General features: G+C 54.1%; 2 protein-coding genes across 2 annotated transcripts; one reads left to right on the top strand and one right to left on the bottom strand.

Moving 5' to 3' along the window:
• Positions 1-495: 495 nt before the first annotated feature.
• TMEM208 (transmembrane protein 208) lies at positions 496-2,636 on the bottom strand. Its single transcript, XM_007940389.1, has 6 exons — positions 2,631-2,636; positions 1,759-1,854; positions 1,187-1,246; positions 974-1,110; positions 724-808; positions 496-633 (listed from the first exon to the last, which is right to left on the bottom strand). The coding sequence occupies exons 1-6, from the start codon at positions 2,634-2,636 to the stop codon at positions 496-498; spliced, it is 522 nt and encodes a 173-aa protein (XP_007938580.1).
• A 219-nt stretch (positions 2,637-2,855) lies between these two features.
• LRRC29 (leucine rich repeat containing 29) lies at positions 2,856-14,579 on the top strand. The gene is made up of 6 exons (XM_007940245.1): positions 2,856-2,879; positions 5,140-5,241; positions 11,839-12,129; positions 13,748-13,891; positions 14,097-14,314; positions 14,411-14,579. Exons 1-6 carry the CDS (start codon positions 2,856-2,858, stop codon positions 14,577-14,579), a joined length of 948 nt encoding a protein of 315 aa, XP_007938436.1.
• Positions 14,580-15,344: the final 765 nt, after the last annotated feature.

Below are 15,344 nucleotides of genomic sequence, written 5' to 3'. Positions count from 1 at the left end.
TGTGTGAGCTCCCTAAATTTATGGAGCAAAATAAAGTTTTCTTAGGCAATCTACAAAACTATTTCTTCTCTCAAAGTTCCCACTAAGTAGAAAACGAAACCAAAATCATGCCATTGAGTTGATTCTGACTCATAGTGACCCCCTCTGGGTTTCTGAAGCGGTAATCTTTACAGAAGTAGATTGCCCAGTCTTCTGTTCACAGAGTGGCTGATAGGTTTGAACCGCCAACCTTCTGTTAGCAGTCAAATGCCTGTCTTAGGCACTATGCCAAAAGAGCTTCTTGGTTCTGTAGAGGGAGGAAAATGACAAAAGACTGCCTCTACCTGTCCTGCCCCTCGTCATCACCCACACAGCCATTAGCCACCTCTAAGCCATTTATTCCACAATCTTATATTTCTGATCCCTGGACAAGGCCCTCAATGCTCCTGGCATGGAGGCCATGCAGCCCGATAGAGCTGCCCAAGGTCTAGCAGCCTGTGGTCACAATGCCAATGACTATAACCGCTTCATCTGCCGCCGTTCCTGTCGGCGCTGCCGTTTCTCATTGTGCTCTGGTGCTGGGGTGCCACTGTCTGCCGCGAACCACGGGCCTAGCACATTCACCCATAGGAGGTAAAGGGCTCGGCCTGGAGCCTAGAAAAGAGAAGGTGACTTGAAACCAGGCTCAAGAAATGGAAGATGGGGGGTTGGATGCTCCATCCCCTTCTTGGGGACCCCACGCACCAGAAGCCAGAAGGACCAGATGTAGAGGGAGAAACAGCTGAGCACTTGCACAATGGCTGTCAATAGGATCACATCCTTAAGGTGCCTGTGGATAGAAGGGAGGCTGCAAGGGCCAGAGATAATAGATGGGCCCCAACCAGCTTCCTTCTACAGTCTTCAAGCTGCAGGCAGCTGTGGGTCTTGGGCTATCTGGGCCCCAGAGCCCCAGCCCTGGGGCCGCTCACCTGGGCCGCCGGTGGGGGACACTCACTCTGCCATGCCCTGTTCCATATTGAGGTCCATGCCACCATCCACTAGGGCTCCATCCTCAGAAAAAGCTGCCCGTGCCATCGAGCTCATGGAGTGGTAGCTGGCCCCATATACCACCAGACTAAAGCCCAGGGCTGCCTGCGGGGCAAGGATGAGGATGTCAAAGGCCAGCCACTGACCCTATGCACCACTTCGCAGGATGGGGGACACTTACCCAGGCCCAAAATGAAGCAGATGAGTAAAAGAAGACCAAGGTCACAAGGCAGTAAATGGCCTGTAAGCAAACAGAAGAATCAGTCTGGGATCAAGAGCCACTCCCAAACTGCTGGCCTCCTCAACATACACACACTAAGAACTGAGCCAAGCTGTGGAAGGATCCAGGTGGTTTTTATACGGCTTGGGGGAGTAAGGGCCTGCTCCCCGAGACCTGAGTACCCAGACTCCCTTCTGACATCTGCTGACCTACTGAACACACATACACACTGAGAACTGAGTCAGGCTGTAGAAGGATCTAAGTGGTTTTTACAGGGTTTGGGGGAGAAAGGGTCTGCTCCCCGAGACCTGAGTACCCAAACTCCCTTCTGACATCCAAGCCAGCCCAGGAAAGAAGCCCTCATGTGTCTGTGGTGAGAAGGGCTCTCAGATCCAGCTAGGACTCATAGCCTCATCTCTTTTTGACTGGCGTTTTCCTTTGGAGCTCTGGCTGTCACCACCACACCTCACTAAATAGGGCTGAGGACTGTGGGACTATGGGTGGGGATGGTAGGAACGGGGGCATGGACTTACATTGGCCCCCAGTATGATCCGCAAGTAGAACTTCAAGGTCTCTTTGTTTTCTTCAAATATCTGTTTCTTTCCTCTCGTGCCCACTTTGCCCTTGGGCTGCAGGATGGTGAGATGCTGTCAAAGCCCTCCTCCGCCAGGGCCTTTCCCATTCCCCCACCAGCCTAACTAGTCACAGAGGTCCACCACACCTCAGCCAGGTCCCTATGATGATCATAAACTCACTGCCCTGGAATGGGTTCCGACTCATAGCAACCCCTCCTTGGGTTTCCAAAACAGCATCACTATGGAAGTAGATTACCCAGTCTTCCTTCTGAGGAGTGGCTGGTGGCTTTGAACTGCCAGCCTTCTAGGCACTACTCCACCAGAGCTCATACTTAGTATAATTCCTGGGATGTCCATCCCACCTCCAGTTCACCCTGCCTAGGAATTGGAAAGCACCCCCAGCTGTGATCACCTTCTGCTTGGCCTGGAACAATCTAACCCCATTCTGATACCTCTTCTAGCTTCCCGGGTAAAATCCAGCTTTAGGCTAACGCCGCCTCCAGGGAGATTCCTGAACGATCTAAATGGGACCCCACTCCGGCCTCTGCTGGTGCGGGTCTGGGCTAACGACCACTCTCTTCAGACCCCTCAGAACTCTAGCCTGCTCTGGCACTGTCAAGCTTCAGGAAGGCGCCCCGCTTCGGCACCTAGCTGGTACGGTCCTACCCAGGCTGACACCCCGCTCCGGCTTGTTCTAGTACAGTCCTGACACAGGAAGGCGCCCCCCTCCCGTCGACCCCGCCATCCCTTGATGTCCTTCCTCTGCTTTCAGTCTCCCGGCCCTGTGGGTGCTTTGCTGATGCAGTCCCCACACTATCCACCCTCCTCACCGCCATGGTGCGACGAAAACACCCAGCCGAGAGAACAAGGGAAAGCGATCAAAACCGCAGTCAGTAAGTACCACATCGGTTGCACAGGTACTTCCGCTGCGTATCAAAGTCGTAAGCATATGGGACGGAAGTGGAGTACACAGCCTACCCAAGCCCCGCCCAACAGCCGGTGGAACTACCTTTCCCAGAAAGCCTCGCGCGGGGGCGGAGGCGGCTGGGAATGCGATGGCGGAGTCGTTGCCCCTGGAGGTGAGAGGAGGCCTCCCTCAGGCCTAGCATACCACAGGTCCCGCCCTCGGGGTCCCGGGCTATTGGGAGGGGCTGTCAGACAGCTGCCTGGCCCAGTCAGCTCTGCGGAAACGACCCGCCTGGCGGATCCCGGGACCTGCAAGCTCTGGGTAATGGCCCTGTCTTTGGGGCACTCTTCCCTTAGCTTGAGAGACCATCCTTTCCTTCCACACTTGCCGCAGGCGATGGCTGCTGTGTCACCTCAGCGAGGCCAGGCCCTCTTCCTACCCCTCTTCTTTTGAGATGGTCTCTCCTTCCCTCTCACTTCTGGAAGATGATCGTTCCATATCCTCGTCCCCTAAGGGTAACAGATCTTATCCCCACTGACTTCTTGGAATGGTCGCTCCGTTCGCTCCACCTTGAAAGATGAATGCCCTCGCCTCCTGGCGGTGGGACACAGCCTTTCCCCTATCAAATCCAGGTATGGTTGTTGAGTTCCTTCAGTGAGGACAGGCCTGTTCCCTGCTTCTTAGCCCATGGGATGTCTGTTTCCTTAGCCTGTGGCAAGACCACTTGGAGGGATAACAAGTTTTGACCTAGTGGCCTCTTAGAATGACCTCTCCATCCCTTTTGCCATGAAAGTTATCAAACCTCTCGCTTCCCACGGGAGACTTACTGCCCTTTCCCATCAGTCTTGAAATGGTGCTCCCTCCCCTTACAGAGAAGAGGCCTGCTTTCACCTAGGTTTGAGCCCACAGGATAGCTACTCTATTCCCATAGGCCCCAGTGATGACCAATCATATCTCTTGTAATCCCTTGGGTTCATGGGATGGCCACTCTGTCCTTATTTACTGCCTCCTCTGGCCCCTTTAGAAAGGCCACTCCCCATCTCAGCTCAAGGTTACTGCTCCTTCCCCTCAGTGGGGACAAGCTTGCTGTCTTCCTTTGCTCCTTGTGTTGGCTGCTCAGCCCCAGAAGACAGACTGGTCACTATCTTACCTCAGCTCAGACAGGCTGCTAATCTTCATTAGCACCCCTGAGGATGGGGGCTTGGACAGTCCCAGAACCAAACCAAACCCACCACCATCCACTTGATTCCAACTCATCATGGCGCAGTGGTTAAACACTTGGCTCCTAATGAAAAGTGGGCGGTTTGAACCCACCAGCCACTCTGCAGGAGAAAGATGTGGCAGTCTGCTTCCATGAAGATTTACAGCCTTGGGAACTCTGTGGGGCAGTTCTGCTCTGTATGGGTTGCTATAATATGGACAGTCCCCATCCCCATCAGTGCTGTCTTCCTCTTGCCTAGCTTCTCTGTCCCTGAAGCCTGTTCTCCCCAGTCACTCACCTTTCAGTAATAATCTGCTTTATCTCCCCCATCCCTTCCCTGAGCAAACCTTTGGTGAAAATAGAGGTAGAGGACTGGGTCCGTGTCGATCCTTAATTCAGTCCAGTAAGTATTTCTGAGCACCTCCTGTGTGTACAGTATCAGAGAAGAGAAGGAAATTAGAATTGGCTGATAAAGTTAGGCTTCCAGGAGGGGCATTCCAGGAAAGAGGCCCACATGAGCCAAATGCAACAGACATGCTGTGTTTGTGGGATTGCTTTGGGGTCAGTGGGCCCAGGTGAGTGTGGAGGCCTGGCAGTACTGATCCAGGAGTGATGTTATCCTGAGGGTAATGGGGAACCCAGAAGATCTTCATTAGAGGTATGCGGGGACTCAAAAAACTGTCTTATGAAAACAGTTTATGAGTTATCTTAACTTCTCTTGTTACAGCAGTGATATACCACCCACCTGGATTGTGAAAGGAGAAGAGTTTAGAGACACTGAACAGCATTAACTGGGTGTTTGCTATGTTCTAGGTACTATGCAAGATACTTTAGGACAGTTTTTAATCCTCATAACAACCATTTAAATCTCACTACAATTGCCATTGGACAGATAAGGAAACAAAGCTCAGGGAGATCAGTTGACAGCATAAGGTTTTGATCCAAGTTTATCTGGCCCCAGTGCCCAGCCTCTTTCTACCAGACTTGGCAACAAGTTTGATTTTTCTCAGTTGCCCAAGTCTGCACCCAGCCTGGGCTCAGGAAAGGTTTGTTCACGATAAAGAGATCTGGGGGCTTGAGAAAAGTACATCCCCTGTTCAGCTTAGGATCTAAAATGAACTTGAAGCCAGTGCTCTAGTTCCCTCACACCCACTATGTTGTCAGCTTCAGTAAGTTCCAAAGGCCCCCAGCACTAAAAGTCCCCAATGCCCTCCCTGCCTTTTTCCCTCAGATTCTCACGTATATTCTGAGCTTCCTGCCTTTGCCGGATCAGAAAGAGGCCTCCCTCGTGAGTCGGGCTTGGTACTCCGCAGCCCAGAATGCCCTTCGGGAGGTAAGGCGCCCACCCTCACCTGGCCTCTTCTCAGTTCTCTCTCACTTCAGCTTGCTCATGGCCCTGCACATAGATCATCCATCCACCCATTCATTCATTTCTTCAGCCAACATTTACTGAGTACCAGCTCTGCTCTGGGTACAGTGCTGGGACTATGTGGATGGATAAGACATAGTTCCCTCCCGCAAGGAGCTCAGAGTCCAGTGAAGGAGAAGACAGTATGTGAATGACCGCCATCTCATGTGCTCTGGGCTGTGACACAGGAATGAGCAGGTGCTCCGGGAACATGAAGATGGATGTCAGAAGACACTGGCAGGATCAGGGAAGGCTTCCTGAAGGCACAGGATGAGGGTGAAGGGTGGTCTTCCAAGACTGGTAACAGTGCAGGTGAAGGCACCAAGGTGTGGAGTCATTCCGGAAATGACCACACAAGGAGTTGCACAGGATGGGAACTTAGACATATGAGGGAAAAGCGATGGGAAATGAGACTAGAGAGGCTCAGACTACAAATGGGCAAGTGTGCTGGATGGCAGGGCTTGGGCTTTCTCCCAGTGGCCGATGTGGAGCCTTTACAGGATTTGCAGCAGGGGAGTTGCACAATGGGATTGGTGTGTTAGAAGTCCGCAGTGCAGAGCGGACCGGAGAGGGAGCCACTGTGTGTAGGAAGATGGCCCGGCTGGCAGCTGAATGCAGGCACCTTTGCTATTTGAAAGGCAAGCAATGATAGCTTGTTGTTTTCTTCTTTTTCTTTCTTTGATGATTGCTGAAGTTGAACAGTTTTTCTGATGAGCTGTCCATTTGTGTTTCTTACTTTTGTTTATTCATGTCCTTTATCCACTATTGGGGTCTTAGTATTTTTTTTTTCAATCTATTTGTATAAAGTTGTTATACATTAAAGATATTAATCCTTTGTATATGTATTGAAATATATTCTTAGTATGTTTGCCTTTTAATTTGCTTATAGATATGTGTTTATTTACAAGATACAGAAGTGAAATTTTTGTTACTGAATCTGAACATCCTTTTTTTTTTTCTTCAAATTTAGCGGTCCCTTGCCTTTCCTCAGATTTGATATGTACTCATCTTTCCCATCTGTCATGGCTGAATCTTTCATATTAATTTGTTATGAGTAAAAGTTACTTTGATTTATGTTGTGAGGTAAGGAGCTAAACTGGTTGTTTTTCAAATGTAGCCCAAACACCATTTCTGTATAATCATCCCCCTACCCTACCCCCACCTGGCCTGGAATTCCTCCTTTGTCATGTATCACATGTGTATCTATAAGTAGTATCTGTTGTGGAGTTACCCATCCAGTGTCATGGATCTCACTCTCTAGAGAAAGTTGATTTTGGATGTGTTGAAAATTTGAAGTGGGAGCTATCTAGATGGTGAGGTCCAGTTGGTAGTTGGATTTCTGGGTCAGGAATTCAAGAGAAGGGTCTGGGTGATGGAATATAGATTTGGGTGTCATAAAGAATGAGAAGTTAAAATCAGGAATCTGAATAACATCCCCCAGGGAAACCTGAAAAGCTACAGGAATTGCCAGACACTGTCCCTGGAGAGGACGCCAGCCTGAGGGCATGGAAGGGAGGTTTGAGAAACCTCCAAGGGGCGGAGGAGATTCCAGAAGTGGAGGGCACAGAGGTCAGAGGCAGGGAGGATTTAAAGGGTCCAGTGGATGCTTAACCCTCAGATCCCATGAGTAAAGCAAAACAGAAAACAAATAGCACCCGTCCAGAAGAGGCCCCTAAGGCTTCAGGGACACTTGGCATCTGGAGACAAAAGCCAGGTCAGTTGAGGAGTGAATTAGGGAAGAAAGGAAGTATAGAGAGTGACCTCACTTGTGAGAAGTTTCATTTTGTGAAAGGAGGGAAATAAACAGGAAGTAATGAGAGGTTGAGGTGGGCTTGACAAAGGGTTTGTTTTTTTTGTTTTTAATTAACTTACTTCATTTCTGTTGTTGTTGAAAATATACACATCAGAACATACACCAATTTAACAGTTTGTATAAGTACGATTCAATGACATTGAGTATGTTCTGGAGTTGTGCAACCATCCTCACCCTCCTTTTCTGAGGTGTTCCTCCTCCATTAACTCCATTAATGTAAGACAAAGGAATTTTAATTGGGAGAAAAGCCAAATGTGTTCATATGCTAAGGGCAGTGGGTCACTAGAGGAGGGGTGAGTAGAGAGAGGAAAAGCAAACAAAAAACAAACTCTCTGCCTTCCATGGATCTGACTCATGGCTATGCCCTCCTTGGGTTTCCAGAGGCAGTATCTTTACTGAAGTAGATTGCCCAACCTTCCTTCCGAGGAATGGCTGGTGGGCTTGAACCGCCAGCCTTCTAGTTGGAGTGGCTGGTGGGTTTGAACTGCCATCCTTCTGGTTAGCAGTCAAATGCCTTAGGCACTACGCCACCAGAGCTCCCAGAGGGAGGAGAGAGGTGTGGAATGTTGGATGCAAGATTCCCAGGGTGATGGCTGAGACAAGCTCTAGCACAGAAGGCTTGGCCTTAGATGGGAGGATGTTGTCCTTCCTGAGGAAACAGAAGATAGGCTGGAAGTATGGAGATGTTTGCTGAGGAAGTTCCTGCCTGGTGGCTTCCGGCTCTGTGAACTTGGAGGCCAAGTTGTCTATCAAGAGTGTGAAAACGTAAAGGCCAGTGCCTCATGCCGAGAGGTGTAGGACAGTCACAGGGTAGAGGAAGGGGCATGTGGAAAGGCTGCAGGCAGCACTGAAGGCAGTCCACCTTATGCAGATGTTGATGCTACCTGCCTTGTGCCTGGCACTGTGCTGGGCCCTGGACTTAAAGGATCGAGGGACACACAGCTCCCAAGGAGTGTGTGTGCACTAGAGGGAGATACACACAGGACAAGGTGTTAGGGTGCTGCCGTCAGTCTGTGAGGCACATTGGGGTGGTGACTTCTTGCTCCACGACCTGACCGGATTAATTAATTAATACACTGACCCTCGGTTTTCCTCAAATAAGAAGGCAAACAGAGGTATCACCAACACCCCCAACACGCACACACACGCATGCACACACACACAGGCTCTGCTCATTGGGCTCAGAGTTGGGGAGGCCTGGTTGCCTGCTGCTGGCTTGGTCACTGTGAGACAAGAACCCGAGCGCCCTCCAGCTGCTTAGGTCTGGGATGTTTGTAAAGGCCCCAAGCCTAACTCCTCTCTAGAGCACATAGCCTCTGGCAGCCTTCTGGAGGAGAGCGTTGTTGGACCAGACAGACATAGGTCTTGGTGGTACAATGGTTAGTTGGAACCCACCAGTGGCTCCATGGGAGGAAAGACCTATTGATCTGTTTCCACCAGGATTACAGCCTAGCAAACCTCATGTGGCAGTCCTACTCTGTCACATGGGGTCACTGTGAGTCGGAATTGACTCGAAGGGCAGATGGAGGATGGTTTTCCAGGTGTGTACACAGGCCTGTAGTCTCAGCTTGGAGCTTCACTAGGTGTGACAGAGCCCTTGCCTCTCTCAGTCATGGGGGCTATGGCAGGTTTAGCCAGCTCAGGGCATCTTCCCAGTAATTTTGCATTCCCTCTAAGATGCCAGTGTTGGGGAGGGAGGAGACTGGGCCCAGTTGACCTCTTTGGATGGAGTGGCTAAAGCTGGAGCAGGTGCCCTTGGCATCCTCACTTGGACCTTTAGAAGCATCTAGGGCCCAGGAAGGGGGTGTTTCCTACACAGGGGCCAACGACCAGAACCTAGGAGCCCTGCTGTTTCTGTGTGCTGCTGTGCCCCCCAGATGATAACTCTTCCCACGTGGCTGACTCAGGAGCAGGGTAAAGTCCCTGGGTGATATCTTAGAGGCTGCCTGCTCCCCACCAAGAAAAAAACAAAAGGGGGCCTGGAGTGAGCAGAAAGGCGGTCTCAAGCCATCTCCTCCCCAAGAGCTGGAAGGTCTTCAGGCCCGGCCCTGCCACCTTCTGCTGCCATCATCCAGCCCTAGATGTGGGGCTGGAGGTGACTGTCAGTGCCCCCTCATCTGTGTCTGTGGCCATCTTGTCCACAGGGAGGCAGGAGGAGGGGAGAGCATTTCTGGCATCAGGGCCCCGGGCAGGAGGGAAAGGAGGAAGCCAGTGCCTGCTGCTGGAACTGGTGCCTGCAGGGCTCTCAGGGCCTCTGTGCGGGGCCTCTGCTGCGGCATGTGAGCGGTGGAGGTGGCAGGACCAAGGCCGGCTGCCTCGGCAACCAGCCCCACTCCCCACTTCCCACCCCTCACCTCAGTTTACTCTGTTCATCAAGTTGCATCATCTGTCAAGCAGGCTTTAAGACAACTGGAGGCGAGTTTTACCTTTTCTTTCTTAAACCTTTCCTCTCTGATCTTTCCCATCTCTCCCCACCTCACACATTGGGATCTTTCCTACCTGTCCTCAAATCTGAGAGACAGACCCAGATCCTTGGGTGTCTCCTCACTACCCACTGCCCTCACAGCGTCCTCACTGTCTTCCCCTCCCCTGACCCACTGCCCATGAGATCTGTGGAGCAAGCTCCTCACCCACACTGCCCCCTTCCTAGACTGAGATCTGGAAGCCCAGCTCAGTGACCCCTGACCCCTGTAACTGCAGGGGATGCCCCCACCTCTTCCCACGCCCTCCTTCCCGTGAGGACAGGCACGCTTGGCAGCTTTTCTGCAGCAGAGGCTGGGGCTGGCTTCTCCACACCTGGAGAATGAGTCCCGTCTGCCTTCCTGGGAGAATCCCATCGCTAAGCATCTCCCAGGAGCACAGATTATCTTTTTTTGACTTTTCTCATTCCCTTTGGTGACGTTCTGTGGAATCCAAGCAGGGAACATTAGCTTACATTAGCTGGTTTTCTGCTATCCTGACAGGATAGGTTGTCCAGCTAGTTGGCTTTCCTGAATCAGGATCATTTTGAAACATTTAAAGGGGAGGCCCCTTTGAGGACCACTTGCCTGCAACCCGGGCATCTGCTAGGGGCAGAGAAACAGGGGCTTTAGAAGCCAAGCTCTCTTCCTCTCCCTCCTCCACATAAATTATACCAACTTGCCTTTGGCTCCCTCTGGCACAAGATCAGGGAAGGTTCTATAAATACCATGCCTCAGCTAGGGGCTCCCCAAATTCCTACACAAGCAATTTATTCCCACAACTTAGCCCCAACCTTGTCTCCCAACTCCCACCCACTCACTGTGTGCTCACCTTCCCTGATGCCCTGAGATTTCTTCTAGTAGCTCCTCCCCACAGAAGTGGGAGGTGCCTCCTTTCTTACCTGGACAGATGTCTCCTCCAGAGATGCACCGTGGCGGGTCACAAGGATTTCTTCAACTATAGAGCATCCAGGGCTCAATGCCAGAGCCCCCCGTATTAGTTCACATACAGGTGTGTGAGCACACTTTCACTTAGCACACAAAACTTGGGTAAACATTTTTGTGGCTCAGACATACTCAGAGGCCACCAGGGGTCCTAGGCTTCACTGCCTGACCCCAGACCTCTGGAACCTGGGCTGCAGAAGGTTGTGGTAAGTGAGGGCCTGTCTCAGGTCTCAAGGCCTCCATGTGCAAACGCTGAGGTCCAGCATAATTTGGGGGCTTTGTGGGGCTTCCTCAGGTCATACCCCCCACCCCTGTGCTCAGCTCAGTGCCCCACCCTGTCCCTGCCCCTCCCTGGGCATCCAGTCCTGCCCATCCCTGACATTCCTGTTCTCCAGACAGCCCTCTCCCTTTGGGCCTCCACTTGATTTCTTCCCACTCGCATCCCGCTCAACCATACACCTCACACCATGGCAGGTCCCTGTTGTTGAAGGCCCTTCCCTGACCTGCCCCCAATCTCTGGCCTGCCACTCTAGCCACTAGACCCAATGCCCAGTTCCCATTGAGGCCAGGGCTAACCCCCAGCCTGCTGCTGTTCCTTAGACAGATGTGCAGTACAACATCCCCGTGTCCTCGGCCTCCCTCCCGGCCATCGAGAGCCTGGGTCTCAGGGGCATCTCCAGCATCAGCCTGACCAACCTGGATGGCTCGGCAGCTTCACGCCAGGTGCTGCAGTCTGTCGCCCACCACCTGGGCCCTCACCTGCAGAGCTTGTGCCTGGGTGGGGGCAGCCTCACAGAGGCCTCCTTTGTGGCCCTGATCCTGGGCTGCCCGGCCCTGCGTACCCTTGACCTCAGTGGCTGCAACAGCCTCTTCACCTCAGGCACACTGCTGGCTCAGCCAGAGACGGCCCAGCGGGTCCGGGAGGCATTGCACGGCCTCCGGGAGCTCAACCTGGCTGGCCTGAGGGACTTGGCCGACCCCAGCTTCAACCGGCTCAGCAGCTGTGCCCCCAGCCTGGAGCGCCTCTCCTTGGCCTACTGCCAGCTTACCTTTGAGCTCGGCCCTGCCCGAGGCTCCTTGGGCCTCCAGAACTCCTGCCACTCCCCCCTCCTCTCCTTCCGCAACCTGCTGCGATTTGTGAAGGAGCGGGCAGGTAGGCTGCGCGCCCTGGACCTCAGTGGCACCGGCCTGCTGCCCGAGGCGCTGCAGGCCCTGGGCCAGGTGGCCGGCCTGCAGCTGCAAGAGCTGAGCCTGCACGGCTGCCGGGACCTGTCCACAGAAGCTGTGGTCGCCCTGTGCCGCCAGCAATCAGGCCTCATCTCCCTGGACCTCAGTGGCTGCTTGGAGCTTGCTGACGGGGTGCTCTTGGCCGTGAGCTGCAGCCTGCAGCGCCTGCAGCACCTGAGCATGAAGAAGTTGCATCGATTGACGGAGGCAGGGTGTAAGGCCCTGGGGGGCCTGCGGGAGCTCCGGAGCCTGGACATGGCCGAGTGCTGCCTGGTGAGCGGGCAGGAACTGGCCCGTGCCCTGGGCTCAGCTCGTGGAGCTCCTCCCCCACTGGCTTCTCTCAGCCTGGCCCACTGCTCCTCACTCAAGGTGAGCGTACCACTATTTACTTCCTGGCCGAGGCCAGAGATTGGGGGACCTTGGCGTGTGGCACCAGGGAAGAGCTGTAGTGTTTGTGTCCAAGGAAGAGTAGGGAAAATAGGACTTGGGACACGGTTTAGAAAGGGAAGGGGGTCTAGACTGTGCTGCTGCCAGTACAATTCCCTGCAGCCCTCAGTGGGGCCCAGGTAAAGGGAAGGCCAAAAGACCTGGGTGGCCCAGCCACACACAAGGTGGTATAATGCCTCATGGCAGGTACTCAGTTACCAGGGAGGGGCTCTGAGGGGGGCTCCCTGAGAACCAGTGTTCTGGAGGCACGGGAGGCTGGTGACAGAAGTAGTCCTGTCGGGAGAGCCTGCTGGCAGGCCTGAGGGAGATGATATGATGTGGGGCCAGCAAAGTCATTTCCCAGCTGCAGCCAGTCCCTGCAGTAGCCCAGCTGGTCCCTCTAGGAAGGAACTCTCGCAGCGTAGTGGTTAAGTGCTTAACTGCTAACCAGTGGTTCAAACCCACCAGCAGCTCTGTGGGAGAAAGATGTGGCAGTCTGCTTCCATAAAGATTTACAGCCTTGGAAACCCTATGGGGCAGTTCTACCATATACGATAGCGTTGCTATGAGTTGGAATTGACTCTGCAGCAGTGGGTTGTTTTTGGGTTTTGGCCCCCTTGGTGGCATCCCTGTCTTTGCTGTGTCAGTCCCTCCGTCTTCAGTGGATTTCCCCTCAGCCTGTCAGTGAGACCAGGGCTCTTCCAACCTGAAAGTCTCTCAACATTGCTTGGGGAAGCACAAGGACATTTCTTTGCCCCCATCCACCTTCCCTTTCCCACCAGGCTTCTCTCAGCTGCTCTGGGGGCCCCCTCTGTGCCCACCCCCCGATCTGACCTGCAGTTCTGGTTCAAGTTCCCCAGGGAGCATATCTGATTGGTTTAGCTTGGATCAGATACCTACCCCTGGTCCAATTTACCATGTGGGAGAGCTGCCTCAGACCACCCCTTTAGCAGGGGCTGGGAGCACAGGCAGGGCTGGGCAGGACCCTGCTCTTCCATCTACCTCCTTCCTGCCCCAGCCATGGCTCAGGCCTTTGTCCTCCAGCAGCCTCCTTCCTGTCTCCCACCCCCAAGGCCTCCTTATCCTCCAGGGACCATGTAGCTTCCCTTTCGGACTCCTTTGGTAGCACCCTGTTGCTTGTGGGGGAGGGCCGTTCCTAGTGACTCAGCCACCTCTCCATCGCTTTTCCCTCCACTTGCCTTGTAGGACACCTCGGTGTTTTCCCTGATCACAGAACTTGGCCCCAGCCTCAGGGTCCTGGACTTAACTTCCTGTGTGGCCCTCACCAGCCGGAGTGTGCAGGCCATCTGCACCCACCTCACCCACCTCTCAGTCCTGCGCCTGGCATGGTGCAAGGAGCTCTGTGACTGGGGGCTCCTAGGCTTAGGGGAGCCAAGTGAGGAGTTTGTGCAAGGGCTCCAGGTGTGAGACTCTCAGGGTCGGGGTGAGAGTTAGCCCCTGGGTTCCACTGCCCTCTTGCCCCTCCCAGGTGTTTCCCTAGAAGCACTTGGGGGCCAGACTCAGGAGGAACCTGAGCAGCAGGTGCTTCTTCTTCCCACAGCCACACCCAGAGCTGGAGGATCAGAGCCTAGGCCCCAAAGAGCTCTCTCCCAAGCCACAGAGTCCCTCCCTGCTCAGGCTGCAGGATCTGAAGGAGCTGGACCTCACAGCCTGCAGCAAGCTGACTGATGCCAGCTTGACCAAGGTGTGGGGTTGAGGTGTGGACAGGCTGAGGACCCTGGAGCTGGAGCCAGGGGCCTGCCCCTCCACCCCCTTTCTGCTTAGAAAAAGGGGGAGTTCCTTCCTCACTGACTCCTGCTGCCCATAGCCACTCCTCTGGCTGGAGGTGGAGGGACAGGCCTCTGGGCTTGGTGCCATGCTGCAGCCTCCCTGCACCCCCATCCTTGCAGGTACTCCAGTTCCCCCAGTTGAGGAGACTGTCACTGAGTCTGTTGCCAGCATTCACAGACAGGGGCCTGGTGGCTGTGGCCCGGGGCTGCCCCAGCGTGGAGCACGTGGTACTGAGTCACTGCAGCTGCCTCACTGACGAGGGCTGGGCCCAGGCCGCCAGCTCCTGGCCCAGGCTGCAGCACCTCAACATGTCCAGCTGCAGTCAGCTCACCGAGCAGTGAGTGTCCATCCTGAGACCAAGCAGACAGAGCCACAGGGCAGGGCTGGGCCAGGCCCACTCTGGGCAGGCACTTACCCTGTGGCCTCCCCGCAGAACCCTGGACACCATTGGGCAGGCATGCAAGCAACTCCGTGTGTTGGATGTGGCCATGTGTCCCGGTATAACCATGGCTGCTGTTAGGCGCTTCCAAGCCCAGCTGCCCCATGTGACCTGCGTCCAGTCCCGCTTTGTGGGAGGGGCTGACCTGACCCTAACACTCTGAGGCCAGGTTGGCATGGAGCCCTGAAGTTCCGACCCCAGAATCCCAGGGGGCTTCCTGCCTCAGTCTGCCCCATAGCCCAGCTACATGCTGCTGCCACTGGCCCCTAGAAATAGCAGCTCCTTGGCCAGGCCCTGGTCTGGAGGCCAGGCCCCCAGGGGGGCTTGATCTGGTGCTGGGGAGGAGCAGACTCTGTGCCTCATGCCCTACCCACATTTCACACCGGAGGCCTGTGCCCTACCTTGTCCCCTACAGGTATTCTCCCAGCCTCTACAAGCACTTAGCTTTAGCAGCCAAGCCCATCTCAGTCATAAAGCTAAACAAGATTAAAAATTCCTATTTTACCTCTTTGTCTGAAGTTCTCAGACTGAAGGGCTCCTCTCTGACCTCAGCTAAAGGGGTCCAGCCCAGAGCCACGTGAAGAAAGTACCCCCTTCCCCACCTTGCTCCACAGGGGCCCCCTGCAGCCTCAAGGCCAGTCCACTCTGGGTTGACTCTCAGCCAGGTCTAGCTGACTTCAGAATACCAGCTCTGCAGCTATCCCTGCCAGGCTGTACCCCAAGCTGTGGTCCTGGCCTGATGCCCCACCTCATTCACCAGCCAAGTGTGAAGGCAGAAAGGGAAGACTGGCTGTCATCAAGGCAGGCTTAGCCCACGAGGTTCAGAACTGGCTCGTCGTACACACCTAAGAGCCAAGCCGACTTTATTTCTGCTGCAATCCCTGCTAGTCAGGGTGGGGTTCTCCACCTTCCACCCACCAAGGCCCCA

Source organism: Orycteropus afer, unplaced genomic scaffold (assembly GCF_000298275.1).
Source record: "Orycteropus afer afer isolate SDZICR_OR568_19922 unplaced genomic scaffold, OryAfe1.0 scaffold00067, whole genome shotgun sequence".
NCBI lineage: Eukaryota > Metazoa > Chordata > Mammalia > Tubulidentata > Orycteropodidae > Orycteropus > Orycteropus afer.
This window is presented reverse-complemented; position numbering and strand designations above follow the sequence as displayed.

Excerpts from the sequence above, each read along its gene's own strand:
- TMEM208 (XM_007940389.1), bottom strand. Across the intron at positions 1,247-1,758 it reads GGATCATACTGGGGGCCAAT|GCCATTTACTGCCTTGTGAC; the intron begins GTAAGTCCATGC and ends GTTTGCTTACAG. Across the intron at positions 634-723 it reads TCTGGTCCTTCTGGCTTCTG|GCTCCAGGCCGAGCCCTTTA; the intron begins GTGCGTGGGGTC and ends TCTCTTTTCTAG.
- LRRC29 (XM_007940245.1), top strand. The coding sequence starts at position 2,856 with ATGGCGGAGTCGTTGCCCCTGGAG. Across the intron at positions 12,130-13,747 it reads CCCACTGCTCCTCACTCAAG|CCACACCCAGAGCTGGAGGA; the intron begins GTGAGCGTACCA and ends TTCTTCCCACAG. Across the intron at positions 14,315-14,410 it reads TGCAGTCAGCTCACCGAGCA|AACCCTGGACACCATTGGGC; the intron begins GTGAGTGTCCAT and ends GCCTCCCCGCAG.